Below are 17,539 nucleotides of genomic sequence, written 5' to 3' on the forward strand. Positions count from 1 at the left end.
CGCGAACAACGTACGCCGCAGATTTCGTTACATTGAGAACGCGCTTGTACATTCTTTACGCGGAATGGGCCAAGATTTTAGAGGCTTTTACGGCGAGAGCTTCTTGCGGGTCCGAGTCGTTAAACAGCGCGTGATTTCGGCCCCCTTTTTATTATCGGACATCACGACTGGATAAAAGGAGAGAGAAGGAGAGATCGAGCCTCGATGCGAACGTCGAACTAACAGAGAGACGCGACGAGAAAGGGTGGGATGGCGGAGCACTCATTCTGAAAAAGATCACAAATTCAAACGAAGCGACGCGATAACTTTTCCGCGGGACGTTTATTACGCGGTCGTAACATGCGCCGACTAACGGGCCTACCTGCCTGCAAGCCGACTTAATTGCACGGAAACATCGGGATCGCATAATGAAGAGGTCTCCTGAAAAGGTATCGAGAAGGTGCGCGCGAATTTCGTCCGCTCTCTCCTTCTTTCTCTTTCTTCCTTCTTTCGGACGCGTCGCGAGACCGTACACGAGGCGGATTAAAAGCGTCGAAAGTCGAGACGTCGCGCAAATTATGCGTACCGTACCCGTTGCAGTTCGACATTCTGCCTTCTCGACTTTGCCGGTTCGACGTACTCTCGTTGTTCGATTTTCAAGGGAGCCGGAGAAACCAGACGGGGAACAGAGACATCTGTTCTCAGGAAATTGTCTTAAGCCCGAGGCTACCGGTTGCTGATCGATGGACCGGTCATAAATTCAAACTACAACTTTTATGGTTCTTTAAGTACTGCTCCGTACACTCGCCGCTGGTATTCGATGCATTCGCGATGCTGCCGTTTCTAACGACACGAAAAGAAACCAACGTTTATATGGACAATTAGTATTTAGATTTCGAAGGTTTATATGGTTTATACGGTACCTATAATCTATGACAGTTTTATAATTCTTGTAGATATTTAAAATCCAGATACGGAGGATACTCGTAAAAGGCTACCGGTTAGTTACCGGTAGTTGGGCATAACGGAAGGGGCCGAACGACGCACGGTGTACACGGCGCATTAAATTTGTTCGCTTTAAGCGAGCATTGTTGCGTGTCGCCCGCTCGAAAGAGCTCGTAACCGGTTTTAATTAACATAACAGACACCGGTGGTGGATAAGGAACAACGCCGATGAAGAGGAACCGCGTCGAGAGCGAAGCTTTGCGGTTCGCGCTCGCACGAAAAAAGAATGCCGGCCAATTAAAATCGCGAACCGTCGCGCGCGCCGTTATAGCTACCGTCGGTCGACGCGCGCAGCTAATTTGAATCGTTCTAATGAAGAGGTCTTTCGCGATCGAACGCGCGACCAGCAGCGCAATTTAATCGGACACGCTGTGTGGTCCTCGTGGTGGCAAGGGGGCGGTCGAGACGCGTGTTCGCGAAATCTTCCAAAGTCGCACCGCTTAAACGATCCCGGTCCGTTTAATTGCAATTTATTACGCGCCTCCGTGGGACGAGAACGGAACGGAACGAGCACAGCCCTCTCGATTTCGCCGATCGAAAACAGGAGCCGACAATTCCGCTCGGTTCTTCGGTGTCGCGCGTTCCTTCCTCCCGAGTACGAAGAAACGCGAAAGAGAGGAACCGTGTACACTGCGCCTCTGTTCGCCACGCGGCCCTTATTCTTCTCTCCCTTCGAACAATGTAACCGGCTTTAATTGCGTCAGTTATGGCCGCCGTTTGCTCGCTGCCGACTGCCTGGAATCCGCGCGATCCTCTCTCATTCGCCCGGGCGATCACGGCGATCCGTGAACTCGCTGCGTGAGACACGGATATCCCAAGCCCCCGCCTCACGGTGGAATTACCGTGGAACGATAACCGGCTAACTGTAATTCAATTATCGCGTTAATTGCTGCCGACCATCGATCCCGATTCCATCGACCTTATCCGCGTATGTTCCATTGTTTTTAGTCTACTCCTATCGTTATGTGCAGTGGTTTACGTGTTGTACGTGGCAAGTATTCCGAGAGGTTAGTCACCCGTTCGATTTTAATGCCTCTTGTGCCGGGTATTGATTTATGGAACGGCAGATGAATTTCGCGTAAGATTATAATTTGTTGCATCGGATGTTGGTAATTATCTCGTCAAGAAGAAGGTCTAAATAAGAACAACGGTACTAACGAGTGTAATTACATGTATATTGGTAGTTGGCGATATGTAATTACTGTCTAACTACTGTAAGAAGTTAAAAAAGGCAGTTTTTACTTTAACACGTTAATCCATGATAAATTTTCTGTTCTCCTTTTCTTATTACAGAAACGAAGCTTTCATCGAGATGCACGTTACGTTGTAAATCAGTGTTTCGATCGACTGCAGTTATTATTTTTCAACTCTGTTATTTCGCGCGAATAAATTCTCTTTAGCTTTCGCTCGTAAACCGTAATACACGACAACATTCTATAGGATAGTTTGCCAGAAAATAAACGATAACGTCGTTTCGATAATATTTAGAGAAATCGGACGCAAATTACGAAAAACTGCCTCTAACGTTTTAATTTAATTTTTAATTTAATGTGATCGATGATTACAAGCAAATAGCAAACTAATATCAAATGTTAGAATCGTTTCATAAAAATCGCAAATGTCAATGCATGTTTATTTTAATAAAATTATCTTCTCTGTGCCGCGTGTAATATATATTTTAAAAGAGGACTGAAAGTTAATATATGGTCATATGGATGCTCCGGAAATGAAAATCTCTTTCATTTGTTTGAAAAATAATGCCCACAATAGGTTTCAGATCAAGCGCTGCACGCAATCTATAACCAGCCTGCCTCGCCATCCTTCGATTTATATCTCGTAAAATCATAAACGAACCCGATGCAATTTATTCAAGCGTCGAAGACAATTTTCGCGCATACGAGACGCTTGTTCCTTGACAAACGCGGCACGCGTCGAATGCAACGATCGAATCTTAATCCAGTCTAACCGTGTTCGGCGAGAGCTGGTGGAACGCTGGCGTCAATCGGCCATCGTCGCGACGAAATTAATTAAAGTTGCGCCGAAGGCTACGTAACTTTCGCGGAATGCGCGCCACGTAGCCCGACAATGGCACAGCGGTAACAAACTTTTTAATGCATCCCGATAACGATTCCGATAACTGACTGGCTCAAATAAAAATTACCCTCGACGAAAAAGGGAGGATGGCGTCGGAAGCAGGGGCGCGCCGAGGCTGGCTTAACGACACGTCGCGATCGCGTCCGCGTGAGAAAAGGCGAGTCGAGGGCAAAAGTGCAATCGGAACGCGCAATTTAAGCAAGAATTACGGGTGGTACGCGAGCGCACGGTCAAAGTGGAGTTTCGCGTGGAGGGTAGTTTAAAAGATAATTTCCCTGGCGCGTTGTCGCGTTACGAACGTTCATTTCACGAGAGGAAGAAGTTTCGTAGTTTTACGATTTCGATTTTATCGGCCAGTTAGCCGCGCGACCGCCTGCCATTACATTTTTAGGGGGATGACTTTCGCGCGATAAAGGAAACTGTTGTATTTTCGAGTTCGGCGGTAGTACCAGCGTAAAAAACCATGGGGGCTGGCTTTGCATGAATTTAAACAGACACGGAGGAAACTTTCACGTGAACCGTCAGTTTGAGACGAATATGGCAGGAGAAAAACACGATGAGTAAGATAGAGTTAGCTCTAAAAACGAAAGTCTTTTAGAAATAATTATTGAAAGTTGACAGGGTTTTATGAAAGCCAAAGATGCGATTATCGAGATATCGAGATTTTCAACGTGATGAAAAAATATACGTCCAGCTTAGAAGTTAAATATAAAGACAAAAAAGACGTCTTCGTAATACGAGGTTGATCGTAGTAGTGAATTTTAAAATCGTTGCCCTAAAAAATAGGAAATATGTCTTATCGCGTTCTTCCCTTACAATCTCCAGACGCGTAAAGAATTTTGAGAAAGAACGCGCAACGTAACTCTTCGCGAAACCTAAGTAACCAAGTTGGCTTTTGTTTCCAATCGAAGTAATGGCCGTAGAAACCAAGCCAGAGGCATTCGTTTTTCCATGGTCGTTTCGCCAAGAAGCTACAACCCATTTGGAAGTTCGTTTCGCGGAGAAGCGAAGAGCAATTTGTCGCACTCGATAACGATCCTTGCCGTCCTTTAAGAGAATTCCGCGAACGGAGTGCCAACATCTATCCAGATGCTTTACGAGCGGAAATGCGTGTCGCCAGCACGCGTGCTCGCGTCGTTCTGTTATTGTTGATCGAGTGGACGCTCGTTCGTTCGCGAATCAATTTCTCAGGCGGGAGAAGCGAAATAGCTCGTCTGCAGATATCGGCCGGAGAAATTGGCGCGTGTAAACAAGCCGGCGGCGGCGACTAGTTGCAACGCGAACAGACGATAAAATTGCGATCGTGCGTCGAACGAAATTTAACCGGATCCACGTACGGTGTAAATGAGACGCGAAGCGATTCCCTCGTAAACTAGAATCGCCCATAGTACCGTAACCTTCATTTTGCCGCTTCGCTCTTTGCTCCGCTTTGACGTGGTACCGCGCGGAACGAGGGAATCAAGCATTCCGCCCGGGGATTTACAGCGAGAAATATGAAATCGGCGTTGAGCACAGCGTTCGAACGATCCTTTTGTGCGCTTTATCGCGTGCGCACGATATGAAACGGTAGCCTTTTATTGCCACCGTATACCGAATTCGTTGGTCGATTACGGAAGCACAGGAGGGTTCTTTAAAAGTCTGCGCACCAGTGATTTACAGTTTCCGCGATTCAAGCCTGTACCTTGCTTCTATATGGGACACTCGTTAAAGCATCGAAATACCATGGGGTTATGAAATTTCCCTTCGCATTAGTTCCAAGCTCGTACGATAAGGGACACCGATAAAAACTTACTTAAAATGCTAATGCTTATCGACTCATCTTACGCGGGTTGCTCAGAGCGTAAAACATTCCTAAAACATTCAATAAACATAATTCTTTCTTTTCATGTCATTCGGAGAGAATATATCACTCGTTCCCCTGTTCGTAACAAAATAACCAGAGGACCGGAGCTACCGTTTCAAGAAGAGACGTAACTGCATTCGTTTCGTCTTTGTAAACATTTCCGGACGCGGGGAGTGAAAGAAAAAAAGAAAAAAAGAAAGAAAGAATGGATGTCCACTTATAAAAGCAGGCGCGTGCAGCCAGGAAGCGTACACGAGCTTCTTGTAATCCGCGCATACCAACCAGGACCGGAGAGAGAATGAACGTAGAAGCAACCTGCCAGAAAAAGAGAGAGAGAGAGAGAGACATAGCTTTCGCGCTAAATTAATGTAACGCGCGACCGCGACGGGCTTATAATCTGATCCCCCGCTGCACCGGTAGCCGTGTCGCTTTTTTACGCATACCCCTGAACTCGGCCGATAAGGATTATTTGTTGAATCGCGCGGTACAACCACGAACCTTCGTCTCACGTAAGATCCTCGTATTTTCCACGGAAGGCGCCTCGATTTCGCTTAATTACCGCAGCTCGAGCCGTGACAGCCATCGAAGAAGCGGCTACAACGTGTTCGTTAGCGTTTACTGTTTTAGGTACGAGATACTTCTTCGGCTTGATCGAGTATCTTTTTAAACAGGATAATTCCCTCTAAATACAAGAACCGAGGAGATACATGGAATCGTAAGATTGAACGACGTTATTCTACTCGAAATGGCAGTCCTCTCGAACAACAGAAACAGAAACACAATAGAGTCTTCTTAAAACGCATACGAAGCTTTAAATAAAGATTTCACGAAACTGACGTTAATTCTGCGTGAAAAAATAAAAAGCTACGCTTAATCGAGTCTAATGAAGCGAAGTCTTTTTCAAGCAATTCGACCTTTTAACTCTCTGAAATCTTCGTTCTCGTTGAAATCGCGTTCTGAGTAGAGCGGTCGGAGTTGACCAAAAAATAAGAGTCAAGGTATATCAGCGTCGGTGGTCAGTCTGACCTCGATACGTCGATACGGAGCCGCAATATTTCGTCGGATCGTTTTACACGGTTCGCGAGGGCGAGGAGCTACGGGCTAGACAGGAATTTACAAAGCGGTTTAACAGAGTTCGTCGGCCGAAGAAGAAACTTCGGTTTAATTTGGCGCGCATTAATGCGCCTGGGAAACTTCGACAGGAAGTTTTAGTCCGCTACCGAGCCACTCTCTTGCCTTCTTTCATTTTTCTTTCTTATTTCTCCCCTTCCCCCTCCTTTTTTTTCTTTCTTCTCTTCCTTCCCTTCTTTTATTTTTTTCTTTTATCTCGTCGATCGGTTGGGAAAAAGGCGCGCTTATTAAAAAATCAATAGACTCGAGCCGAGAAACGAGTCGGTCACGTCGGCAATCTTCCCTTAACGCCGCGATATTCTCTCGAATTTCACGAAAATCGATATCGGTATTCTCGCCTGCACCTCGCCTCCGCCATAGTAAAAATCTTCTGTAACGCAACACGCTTCATCCTTTTAGGCACGAAGTTTACTTGAACGGCGCGATTAAGCGGACAGGTTTCGCACTATTTAACTGGTTTATCGGAGCAACTTTATACCTTCCCGATATTTATTCCTTTCGAATAACCGAAACAACCGCGAAATCTTCCACTTTAAAATCCTTTCTCTTCGCTGGCGCGTTCTTTGAAAACGAAACATCCAACTATTGAGAGACGCGAATAAAACGAATCGTTGTAACACTAGGGAATACCTTTCCGATACGAAGGCGATTTCATTGGTACGCTTATTAGTAACTGGCTGCTAAAAGCGGATTCGAGACCCTGGAGCCGCTTTCACGCGATTTTAACCCCCGAAAAAATCCGCCGCCTGTGCACGAAGGCGCGATTGTGCTTGTACACGTCGGCCGACCCTGCAGGGAAAAGGCCTGAGGGAGTGGTGGTTACCCCAGAGACCGTGAGAGGCTCTTTTCTCTCTTTGAGGGGGCGAGTCGACTTAGCGAAAAGGTCTCGTTCGTATGAATGTTAACGAGAGCGTGATCGGGAAAAAGGAGCACGAGGAGGAAGAAAAAGCGGAAGAAGCCGGAGGAGAGCGCGGAACAGAGATCGAATAAGGAGTGGAAGCGAGGAGGGTGAGTTACGTTGCCTCCGGCCAGAGAACGGAATAGGAAACGATTTCGAGTGTGTCGACTGTTTTCTATCGGTTGCAGAAAGAAGCTCGGAAGCGGGTCAAGTGCGGGTGCAAGCGGAGAAGTCAGAGCAGCGGTGACAGGGGAAACGTCGACGAAGAAGAGGAGAGAAGGAGAAGATAAAGAGAGAAAGCGAAGCGAATTCGTACGGGGCTGTGCATTAGCGAGGAACAATAGAGCGATCGCGCGAGTTCCACCGGAGAGTGAGATCGTTTTATTATCGTGAACGGTTCCACCCCCCGCATTTCGTACGTCTTAATAAAGCACCGTTTCTTCATCCACTCAGTTCGTTCTCTGTCTCCGTACCCTTTAGCCGCGGCTTTTTGCCGAAAAGAAGCTTGGCTTTCTCCCATCGAGTGTGCCTCTCTCGCGTCGCCCCTCCTGCACCCTAAGCCACCTATTATCCTCTTTTTATCGTGGGCTCGCCGACTTGCACTCGGAAGCGGTTAACACGAGCCAAGAAGTAAAGCCGAATGTAATGTATGTATTAAGTAGATAACGCCAATCCTCCTTAGTTCACCCCTGTATGATCGTTCCTCTTCGTCTGTCTACCGCAATCAATCGTTGCAACATAGAGCGAACCGCAGTCGATGATAAAATTATGGATCGAACGAGGATCAAAGACTGGCGTCTAGCCTCGTGCTAACTTCTCATAAGTCAGAGAACGACGAGGGTAGGAGCAACGACGATGGGAATGAACGACGAGAGAAGGCCTCTGTCTCGCAACGCTGGAAAGCACGGCTTATTCCGGAGTTATTTTTCACGGAACGTTGAAAAATTGCCGCCACTAAGAAATCGGAAATCGATTACGTCGCGGAATCCGGGACGGGGCGCGACGCCGTCGTAAGCAGTGAAACTGATGGGTGCCCCGTTCGAGAGACACTGGTAGCTCCGTTCTCGCGGAACGCCAGATCGATCTTCCGCTCGCATATGCATTCGTACGATCGTCGACAGGTTGCTCCCTTACATTCCATAAAATTAAAGGTGGAACTTCCGCAAATCATCCATGAAAACGAAATCACTGAGCGAAAATCCTCCTTCGATCGATCTTTCGCCATCCGTAAAAACGAACGAGCCGACTTGTGTAGAATACAGAAAAGTTTTAAACGTAGCATTACCGAACACGGTATCGTTAATTACTTAGTCGCTTCCCGTTTCAACGAGAATATAAGTCGTTGGCGAAAGAGATAGCCTCGCTTTCGCGTAACGGGCTGGGTCGAGTCGACGCTTCAGCCTTCAGGGAGGAAACAATTTCTCTAACTGAGCAGGCTAACGTGGCGCGAACTATGCCACGACCCCGATAAAAAGGAAACGATAATCCAGCGTTGAGCGCGCCGCTCAACGACTGCTCTATGCAAATGTCGGCACCGGGGGCGGCCACGGCAGAGCTGAAAAAACGCGGGTTGAAAGAAGAAAGAGCGACGATGGGCGACCAAAGAAGGGCGAAGATTTTCAATTACGGTCAAAAACCAGCCGGAGAGAAGGTGATCCAGCGCGAATAGAGAACAGGTTGACGTAGAGGTAGAGCCAAGGTTGGATGCAATTTTTGAGACGCCTAGCGAGCGAACTGGGTCACGTACGCCGGAAGTAAACGTCACGAGAATTAAAAGTCCTCCTTCTACTCGTCATGGAACCACCACCACGTCCCGGAATTCCGGCTGAAAGACTCGCTTCTACTTTTCTCTCCGGTCCTCTCTCACCCCTCCTCCGGTTTCCTCCTTCCTGCTGGCCGATCTTCTTGCTCGTTTCTTTCAACCATAGGTAGCGCGACAACGAGAGACGCGAAGATCACGGCAATCTCTTATTTTCCGCGCGACCGATCCATTCGGCGCGAATTGGAAAACGCGAGCAGCAAGAGAACGAAGTTGCACGCCGGTGGGAATCGGAAGAAGCGATAGAGAGAACAGCACCGTAGTGAGAAAGAAGTTTAAAGTGAGAAAGGGGTAGTTTGGTATACGGAATTTTTATTCGGTCGCTTTCTATCGGACTAAGAGATTTTTGCGGCATCGAAACCTGCTCATCCTAGTAAACCCGTAGAATACTATCGTTCCCTTATACCTTGTAATTATGTATACCGTAATAAAGATTTTATAGATACAACCGCAGAAGGAATTTACGGTCCCAATTGCTAATATGGAAGAGACTCTTCTTTGTCCTCGTAAAAAGAGATTAACAACGTGCAAATAATACGATATATCGCTTGCGAAACTATAAAAGCGTCGTTACGAAATAGAGAGATTTCGATTGAATTCGAAAATAAAACAATCGAAAAACGGATTAAATCGTGTAATTGTAATACCGCGCGATATTAAGGGAGTTTCTTTTTATAATTACAAGTCAAATCGCTAGGCGAGTGTCAGTGACCAGTTAAATTTGCTCCTCAGACAGGTCGTTACCGTCTGAACGACTAATCGCATAGAACTCAATGAACTCGACGAAAACACGCCGAAGGGCACACAGAGAAGAAGAAAGAAGAGACAGCTAGCGAACTGTGCTCGCAGCAACAGCTCGCGCATGATTGGAAATTAGATTAGTCACGTTGAAGCGGCTTTCAACGAGCCTCGTCGTCGGCTGCCCATTGTTACGTGGTTGAACTTCCAGCTACCATATGCATCGCACTGTGAGCAGGAAAAGAAATACTCTATCTATATTGCACCCTTCCGGTGAAAGTAGAAAAATTACCAAGGTAGATTAACGAATTCGAAAAACGTTCCATCACCGTAACGCTACTATACTTTTCGATTCGCAATACAGTAAAATTCCATTTATTGGAATGAAATTTTAGTTAGAATCCAATTAAACGAATGCCTACCGATTGAATCAAATTATTCCAACTACTATTACATCGATGGAAAATTGTAGGTAATTAAAATTATCGGTGAATTCCTATAATATGAGCCGTTTCATCGCTATACAAGTCCTTTTATAAAACTGCGAACGCGTTCCCAAACGACTTCGAAATTAACTTCGACACCGCGCGATAATTATCTAGAAATGTGATCGATTCGAAAACGAAAGAGCCATCTAATTTTTTAATACAATTTTCCAATACCGTGGAACTATGTTCCGCGGCAGAAACTCTAAAGTGGAAGAAGTTTAACAAGGAACTTCGGTTCGCCGTAGAAACAGCGTGCGGACCAATAGCGAAAAACCGATCGAGTGCAGGATAACGGATCAGAGAGAACGGGAAGAGGGTGAAAAGCTGGAAGAACGGAAACTCTTGTGGAGGAGAAACAACCTGGAAAAGCGGCGTAATGCGCAGTAAATTGGGGCCACCGTGTGTTGCCGATGTACCACAAATCTTAGACGCGAGGGTTCGCGGCAAGTTACGGTTTCCCGGGTTAGCTAGAAAAGCCAGAGAGAAAGAGGTGGGAAAACAGAAGCGCGGGTGGTTGTCGGTTGAGACGGAACGAGGTTGTTTGGCCGGTTGCTGGTGAACGACGCGACGTTGAGCTGGCGCACTTCCGCTACCAGCTGCACGGAACATCTCTCAACTACGACGTCGACGAACGCCACAGTTGCATGTATTCCTTATCGCCGCGACGCTTTGAATCGAACACGATGGGTTGATGCGGAGTTTGGCACGAATTTAAAGGTGGCTTATCTGGACCGCGTGTTTGTTGTTTGGCTTCCCTGGAACTTTCGAAGAACACTTTGCGATATTGATCGAGAAACAACTGGAAGGTATCGTTTCGGTCGGTAAAGGCGATCGTACGAGTTCGTAGATCTCCGAAACATCTTTTCTTAACCTCTTCTACGTTTTACGGAAATGTTTAAATACGAGTAAATAATACATCGATTCAGTTTCTGCACAGATATACTCTACTTGAAAGGATTACTTTTCGTATATCTATGATTTTTATACGCGCCCTTTATGTTCGTACATTTCCTTTCAACGTTTGCCTTATAGTCGATCTTCGTTGCCATGTTATAGGTACGTTGATCGCGAATGTTTATGGATTTACTGTATAAAGAATATAGAGACGAAACATAATATTTCGATGAAGCGATATCGGTATTTCAGGGATCCTCGTTGAAATAATATCTGAACATTTTTCAGAATCGCACAACCAATTGAATCGTGTAGTGTCGTGAATAAATGGAAGATAGAAACGTGCGTTGTTCGAAACGGTCACGTCATGCCCATTTTTAGCTCTTTATCTACCCCTTGCCATTTTTCCCCGAGCGTTATTTCCGTTTCATGGCGAAATCAAAGACGTTGCCAAAGCTGTCTGAGCCGTCGACCGCACACCGCACAATGCCGCAGATTTTGATTTATCTATCGCGCGAGTTTCCGTGTGCGTCGGTGAGCGAACGGAACGGACGAGAACGAGTTCTCCTTCGAGCGTTCGAAGGGTGAGATCCGCGATACGACGTCGAAGGAGAACGAAGGGCAAAACAGTGGAAATACAGTGACTATGGTTACGCGCGGATTAGGTGCACCGAAGTGTGTGATAACTCGAAGGAATAGAGAGAAACTGTTCTCTCGTCCCTAGCCCTGGTTTGCTCCTTATTCGACCCCTCGCAACTCGAAATCGCTCTCGAGACTGCCGCTCGTTAATGCTCGGTTTCGACGTGTGTGCAGCACGCGTTCCGAAACTTCGGCTTGGTTGCGCAACCAACCAAATCTCCACCCTTTTTACCTGTGGACTCGTGCATGGAATACGAACCGCGTGCGTTGCGTGTCACAACTAATAATTCATGGAAGAATATGAAACGTTTTATATCGGTTTGATAACAGAAAACATCTGCCCTACTAAAACGATATTAGGATAAACAAGAAAACGATAAAACGCGCCCCGATATTTCCCACAAATTACAATTGAAATTACGATTCTTCCTGCTTGTCTGTACTATCCAACCAATCGTCTGTCGCGATATTCTTCCAAATATTTAACCACAGTTAACCCCGTAACGCGTGTTTGTTCTTTAATTGCAGCACGGCACCGACAAACACACCCTCGCCGATTCTTCCCGCAACGATATCACTTCACACGCGGTTTCTCCTAAATCGATTAACAGACGAGTTAATTCTCAATGTGGCATGGCGTGTTTCGTACACAGAACTGGTCTTCTAAGTAGCTACGACCGATGTCAACCCGCTGGTCCGTTTCCTAAGGGTCTTTCGAGGGGGTTGAAGGGACGATCCTCACCGGCGATAGTAAAATGTAACAGGCCGGCCAGTGTACACATCTCAACCGACTACCTCCATCCTTGTTATTAAACACACCGTGTTTGCTTTCCGATAAATGTTTCAACGGTCAACCCGTAAGCGCGGCCGCTGTGCTGCGGTTTCGCTCGACCGGATATGCAGTGCGTCGATCTGCGTCGTCCCCCCTTTGCTACCAGCAAAACCACCGCTTCAAAACCCACCCCCGCCCGCGTCCGCGTTGTTGCGCGACCTTCCACTCGTGTATCCACATTCGACGATAACTATTTTTGCGTGGCATCCACTCGTCGAGAATCGGACGGATTGATTTCGATACGATCCGAAACTCGTTTTATTGAAAGTTAAATAAGCGATTGCGGATGGAATATTTTTTAAACGTGACGATATCTAATTGCTGAGAATCGGAGAAGCTAATCTTTTGACAAGTCAAAGAGAAGCGAAATTACGCTATATTTCCTTTGATATTTTATATCCGTTCTTTCCACCACTTAGAATTTGGACGAAATTTTCTTCTGCATGTCCAAAGTACGATAATTCGTTACTCGAACATAGTTTCTAGCAAACAGTAAATATTTTGTATACGCTAATAAAACGCAAAGTTAATCCGAGAATAGTTGCGAACTTTGTAAATACGTTTAAAAACCAAAAACAACGGCGATTGTTCGAATCGTCCGAGATTCAACATTGACAGGAATCAAAAAGCTATACGATATGGTATCTGGACTAGCGGAAAGTATTTTCTTCTTACCAATTATCCGTACGCAACAAAGCAAAAGCGTCGATTGCCTTTTCCCTTGACTCTGGCCACAGGCTTTTCGTCGTTAGCCAGTCGAAACTCACGTTCGACTCGAAAGCTGTAATTTTTCAGGGGCTCGGTGAACACGGTCTCGCTCACGTGCAACGCGTAAATATTCGCGCGCGTTCCTCCGTGAGGAGCCTTAATTGGCACAAGGACAGAGACCGAGAGCCTGTGGACAGGTCGCCGGTTTGGAATCGGCGCGCGCTGAAATCGTAAATACCTTGGCACTCACCTATATTTCGCGCCGCGACGGTACAACCGCTGGTTAGGAGCCACGCAAACACCAGGCCACTGAGTAGACCTTTCCGTCGACCCTTGCGGCACTCCATCGTGAAGTTCCGAGCTCCGACTACGCCTGCAAACAAAACAACCGGCATCGTTAGAGGGTGAGAGTAATTGCTACCGCGAGCGTTACACCGACCGCACGGCAACGCGATTTTTCATTACGCCCGAACATTTTTCGCGTAGAAACATCTGGACTGGTCGGTGGTACGATTCAGGGGTTAAGTTCGTGTCTTGTAGGTTTAACGAATAAAGAGCGTGTCAAAGGCGTGTTCGAATTCCAAACTTTTAGCTCTTAGAATTTCAAGTTTTAAGCTTCGAATCGTTTAGTTGGAAATTACAATATTCTTAATTTTATGTTTCGTATTTCCTGAAATATTCATTTAGTATTTCATGCGTGAGATTAGAATCGATAAGCTGGATAAACGCGCGGAGGCTTCCCTAAATTCCCTCGATCCATCGAGGATGATCGCGCCCATCTGCTCGGATAACGCGCTGCGTGTTTACGCGCGTCCCACACACATCGCGCCCGCTTTTTTTTCCGCCGAGCTTTAAGCTCGATGTCAGTCGCATTCTCGCGAAATCCCTTTGTCGCGCGGCATTACCGAAGGAAAACATGTTATCCGTGCGATTTCGCGCCTAATCCAGCTAACGCACCTGCTCTCCTATCGCCGATGAAATTCGTAACGATGACGGCGTCTCGTCGCGTGGATTTTTTTTTTACGTGAAAATGGGTTTGCCACTACTACGCTTACACGAAACTTTGGCTGAAGCGTTCGAGCGACAAATTTCACGGACGTACAGCGTTCTCTCTCGTTCTCCTATTATCGACTCCATCTTCCAAAATCGACAACAACTGCTACGAAGCGTAGCCTATATACGATGGAGAGAAAGTTGCAACGCTGTTGTCGGTGAAACGGTATAGATCAGCTTAATTCAGAGAGAACGAACGGAATAAATGCGTTCGAAGAGGAAAGGGTTGCGTGCTTGCTCCTGTTCACGGGACCAACTACTCTCGAGCGTTAGGCGCGTGAACCTCGAGCCGAACGTTGCTCTGCGCCACCGTGAATATGGGTTAACGAAGGCAAAAAAGGAAAACAATTTTCGCATCAGCGTTTCGGCATTTAGCAGGCACCGCACAATGGGACGTCGGCGGATGAAAACATTCGAGGCCAACGGCGAGAGAAACGAGGAGAAAGAATATAGAAAACGAAACGAAACGGAGCAGCGGTCAAAGAGAAAAAGGGCTCCGAAAAACAGAGGGACGGAAATAGAACGCGGCAACGCCAATACCGTGTTTCCCTCCCCGCACGTTTTCACAGACTGCACAACCGGAATCCTAGCAGAAACTCCCGAACTATTTATTTCCGTTCGACATCGCGCCGCTTATGTTTTCGTTCTCGTTTTTTCTGACCGCGCGAAATCCGACCACGTGACGATTACCTTCTTCATGTACTTTTTTGTCAATCGTTGATAATTTATATATCCTACGGATTATTTATTCGTTCGATTAATTTTTTACCCACATTTAACGAACTGTCGAATCAGTTGAAGTGACCAGTTATATCGGTGCAAATACTTTTGGTAACGTTAACGTTTACGTTCATCGAAACGGAAACATAATTATATGTATAATAGTAGTGGGTATAGTACGAATATGTCGTGGACAGATAGTTTGTATAATGGAATTTCCTCCACTACCCATGATTTTTCGTCAACATAATAGAAGTCTAGCTCCAGCTATGCGAATTCAATTAGCGAAAGTTCATTTAATCACCGACTAAAATTTCAATCAAATAAACGAAGTTCTACTATGCCCACTCGCTCTAATTTTCGTTAACTACGTACGAAACATTTAGGTACAATCAAAGCCCGGTGGCTCTACTGTTAAGCTAACAACATTCCCAAACGCCTCTAACTCGATCTTCGAGCCAATCATCGTTCCCACATCCGTCACTGGACACCCACCGTACAGTATTACCTTGATTTACATGAGACCGCGTTACGATGCAGTTCGCAAGCGGAGCACGATCCCGTGGAAGTGTTCAAAGGTACTAACGACCGGGATACCTGGAGCAGTGCCAGCAGTCGAGTAACACGCCGCAGCTACGAGCGCAACCAGGACCGCGTGAATTTTTCCAACGAGCCTAATTAAGTCGCGTGGCAGTCTCGCAGTACCCTTGCCACCCTTTTGTTTTCCTTTCGAACTTTGCCGTGTCTGCGCACCGGCTCGCTGGACAACGTGCACCACAGTCTCCCTCCTCTCTGTCTCTTTCCCGTTACCGTTGCTGTTCAATGGCGGTTAATACGAGTTGGCAGGATAAACGTACAATCGCGGAGTACCGTAATTATCGCGGAAACGTCAGTAAACTGCCGGAGTAACAATGATAAGTAGAAGAGAGTGGCGGTCTTCGGGTTGCGCGTCTAAGCGTGCGCACACACGCGATGCACATGTCCGACGCATTACGCATAATTAATCCGACGATGCTTATCTCTTCTAACCTGGGTATCCGCGTGCGTTCGCGTTCGCCGCGTGAATAGAACCGACCGCGCGCGATTCTCCTTTCATCGCCGGTATACGAGGTTGCTCCGCCGCACGCACGCTCTCCATACCGCGTCATCGATCCTCGTATTCTTTCTCGTCTTCGTTCCCTGTCTGTTTATGCGCCGATGAATCCAGGTTTTCTCGCTGGTTCGCCGCGAAACGCGAAGCACTAACCGTACCTCGATTCGCGTTGATTAGTCGTGTCAAGAGCGTGTCGTTTCAGCCCGTATGAATATGGGATGTAGAATTTGGAATAATAACTCTGGTATAGGTTTTTTGTTTGCTAATAAACGGTGTCGTTGAAAGATCACAGGTACAGCAAGATTAAACGAGACAGTTTGTAATTTTAAGGCCGCTCTTAATAAGCAGGCCGCAAAATACAATAAAACGTTTCCCACATCCACCGGCGATAATTCACAAGAGAAGAGCTGCCGTGAAACCCTCACGCTGGCGTAGTAAAACGTAGGGAACGCGCGTTTAGTGCGGCTGGTTATTGACTCGAAGCAGAAAAATTCCGAATTCGCGAGCACCCGCGCTTTACTCCGCGAAACGTTATTGTTTACTCAGGCGGTCCCGAGCTAATTACATTCCCACGTACGCGTGTATTTGTACGAGCGTAACGATAATTGCGATAAACTCGATGACAACGTGATTTCCATCTCTCGAAAGTTCGCGCGTACTCCGGCCTATCCGATATATGTACAATTGGCTACGCGCTGCTGGGCGCACACCGTAATCTCTGGGGCGGCCGATTTTTCCCTCGACTGAATACGATTCCTTGGAAACCACCGCCGGAACCAGTCGCTGGCTCTCTGTATTTTTGAAGATCGGTAATCGAGTCCTCCGTAGACCGGCCTCGCTCGCGGAACGCATTCCCGCGGCTTACAGCGCGCAGAAATTCTAAGAATCCGCCGGCGCTTATCGAATCGTCGAATCGGTTCGCTCCGCTTCGATTCTCGACTCGATCTCCGCGAAAGAAGCTAGAGAGGAGGCTTATTTTTAGAACTGTTTCCTCGATGATGTAAGAACGGTAATGAAATAGCGAATTAAGATTACTTAAGCCCACTTAAGAAGGTAGAAGAGTCGAGTAAAAATATTTATTAGTCGGCCGTGCAACCCTAACCCGTGAAACCGTGAGTCATACAATGTACATATTTCTAACCCTTCGTTATCCGCTGCTAATTAACCACTAGCAATTTTGCTATGACTAGACAGGCATCCATCCCCTTTCCTATGGAATAAATCAACCTAACTCTAACCTAATCACTGTGCGAGTCGCATAATTATTATTATTATACTATCGGGCCAAAGGAACAAAATATTCGAAGGAAAAATATAAAACGATAAACAGATCATCGAATAAAACGCGCCACTGGTCTACGACAAAACTGACGATTATTTCGCGAGATCGTGGAAGGTAGAAAATCGGAACGAGTTCGTCGGCGGACCGCTAAAACGCGGGACGATGGGAGGCAATCGCGATAACACGGCTGATCGGGCGCGATTCGGGATAATTCGGGAGGCCACTTAAAATCGTTTCGAGGCCGGTTTGCCCCAAGGGGTGAATGGCGAACGAACCACGATAACTAGGCCGGTTTGTCCCCTGTCGGTCGTTCCGGCGCGATT

At 46.7% G+C, this 17,539-nt stretch overlaps 1 protein-coding gene across 6 annotated transcripts in view; it reads right to left on the reverse strand.

The window, feature by feature from the left end:
* The window catches only part of LOC117241320 (latrophilin Cirl-like), a 358,814-nt gene that overhangs the window by 212,850 nt on the left and 128,425 nt on the right, over positions 1 to 17,539 (reverse strand). For 5 of the 6 annotated variants that reach the window (XM_033507286.1, XM_033507289.1, XM_033507275.1 and 2 more), the window contains one exon: positions 13,319 to 13,441. In XM_033507286.1, the coding sequence (XP_033363177.1) occupies positions 13,319 to 13,415 (97 nt within the window). In that variant the 5' untranslated portion in view covers positions 13,416 to 13,441. Of the gene's footprint in view, positions 1 to 13,318; positions 13,442 to 13,518; positions 13,524 to 17,539 lie in introns of those variants that run through there. The other variant, XM_033507280.1, reaches the window with a different exon arrangement.

Source organism: Bombus vosnesenskii, unplaced genomic scaffold (assembly GCF_011952255.1).
Source record: "Bombus vosnesenskii isolate JDL3184/JDL3185 unplaced genomic scaffold, Bvos_JDL3184-5_v1.1 scf7180000013264, whole genome shotgun sequence".
Lineage (NCBI taxonomy): Eukaryota > Metazoa > Arthropoda > Insecta > Hymenoptera > Apidae > Bombus > Bombus vosnesenskii.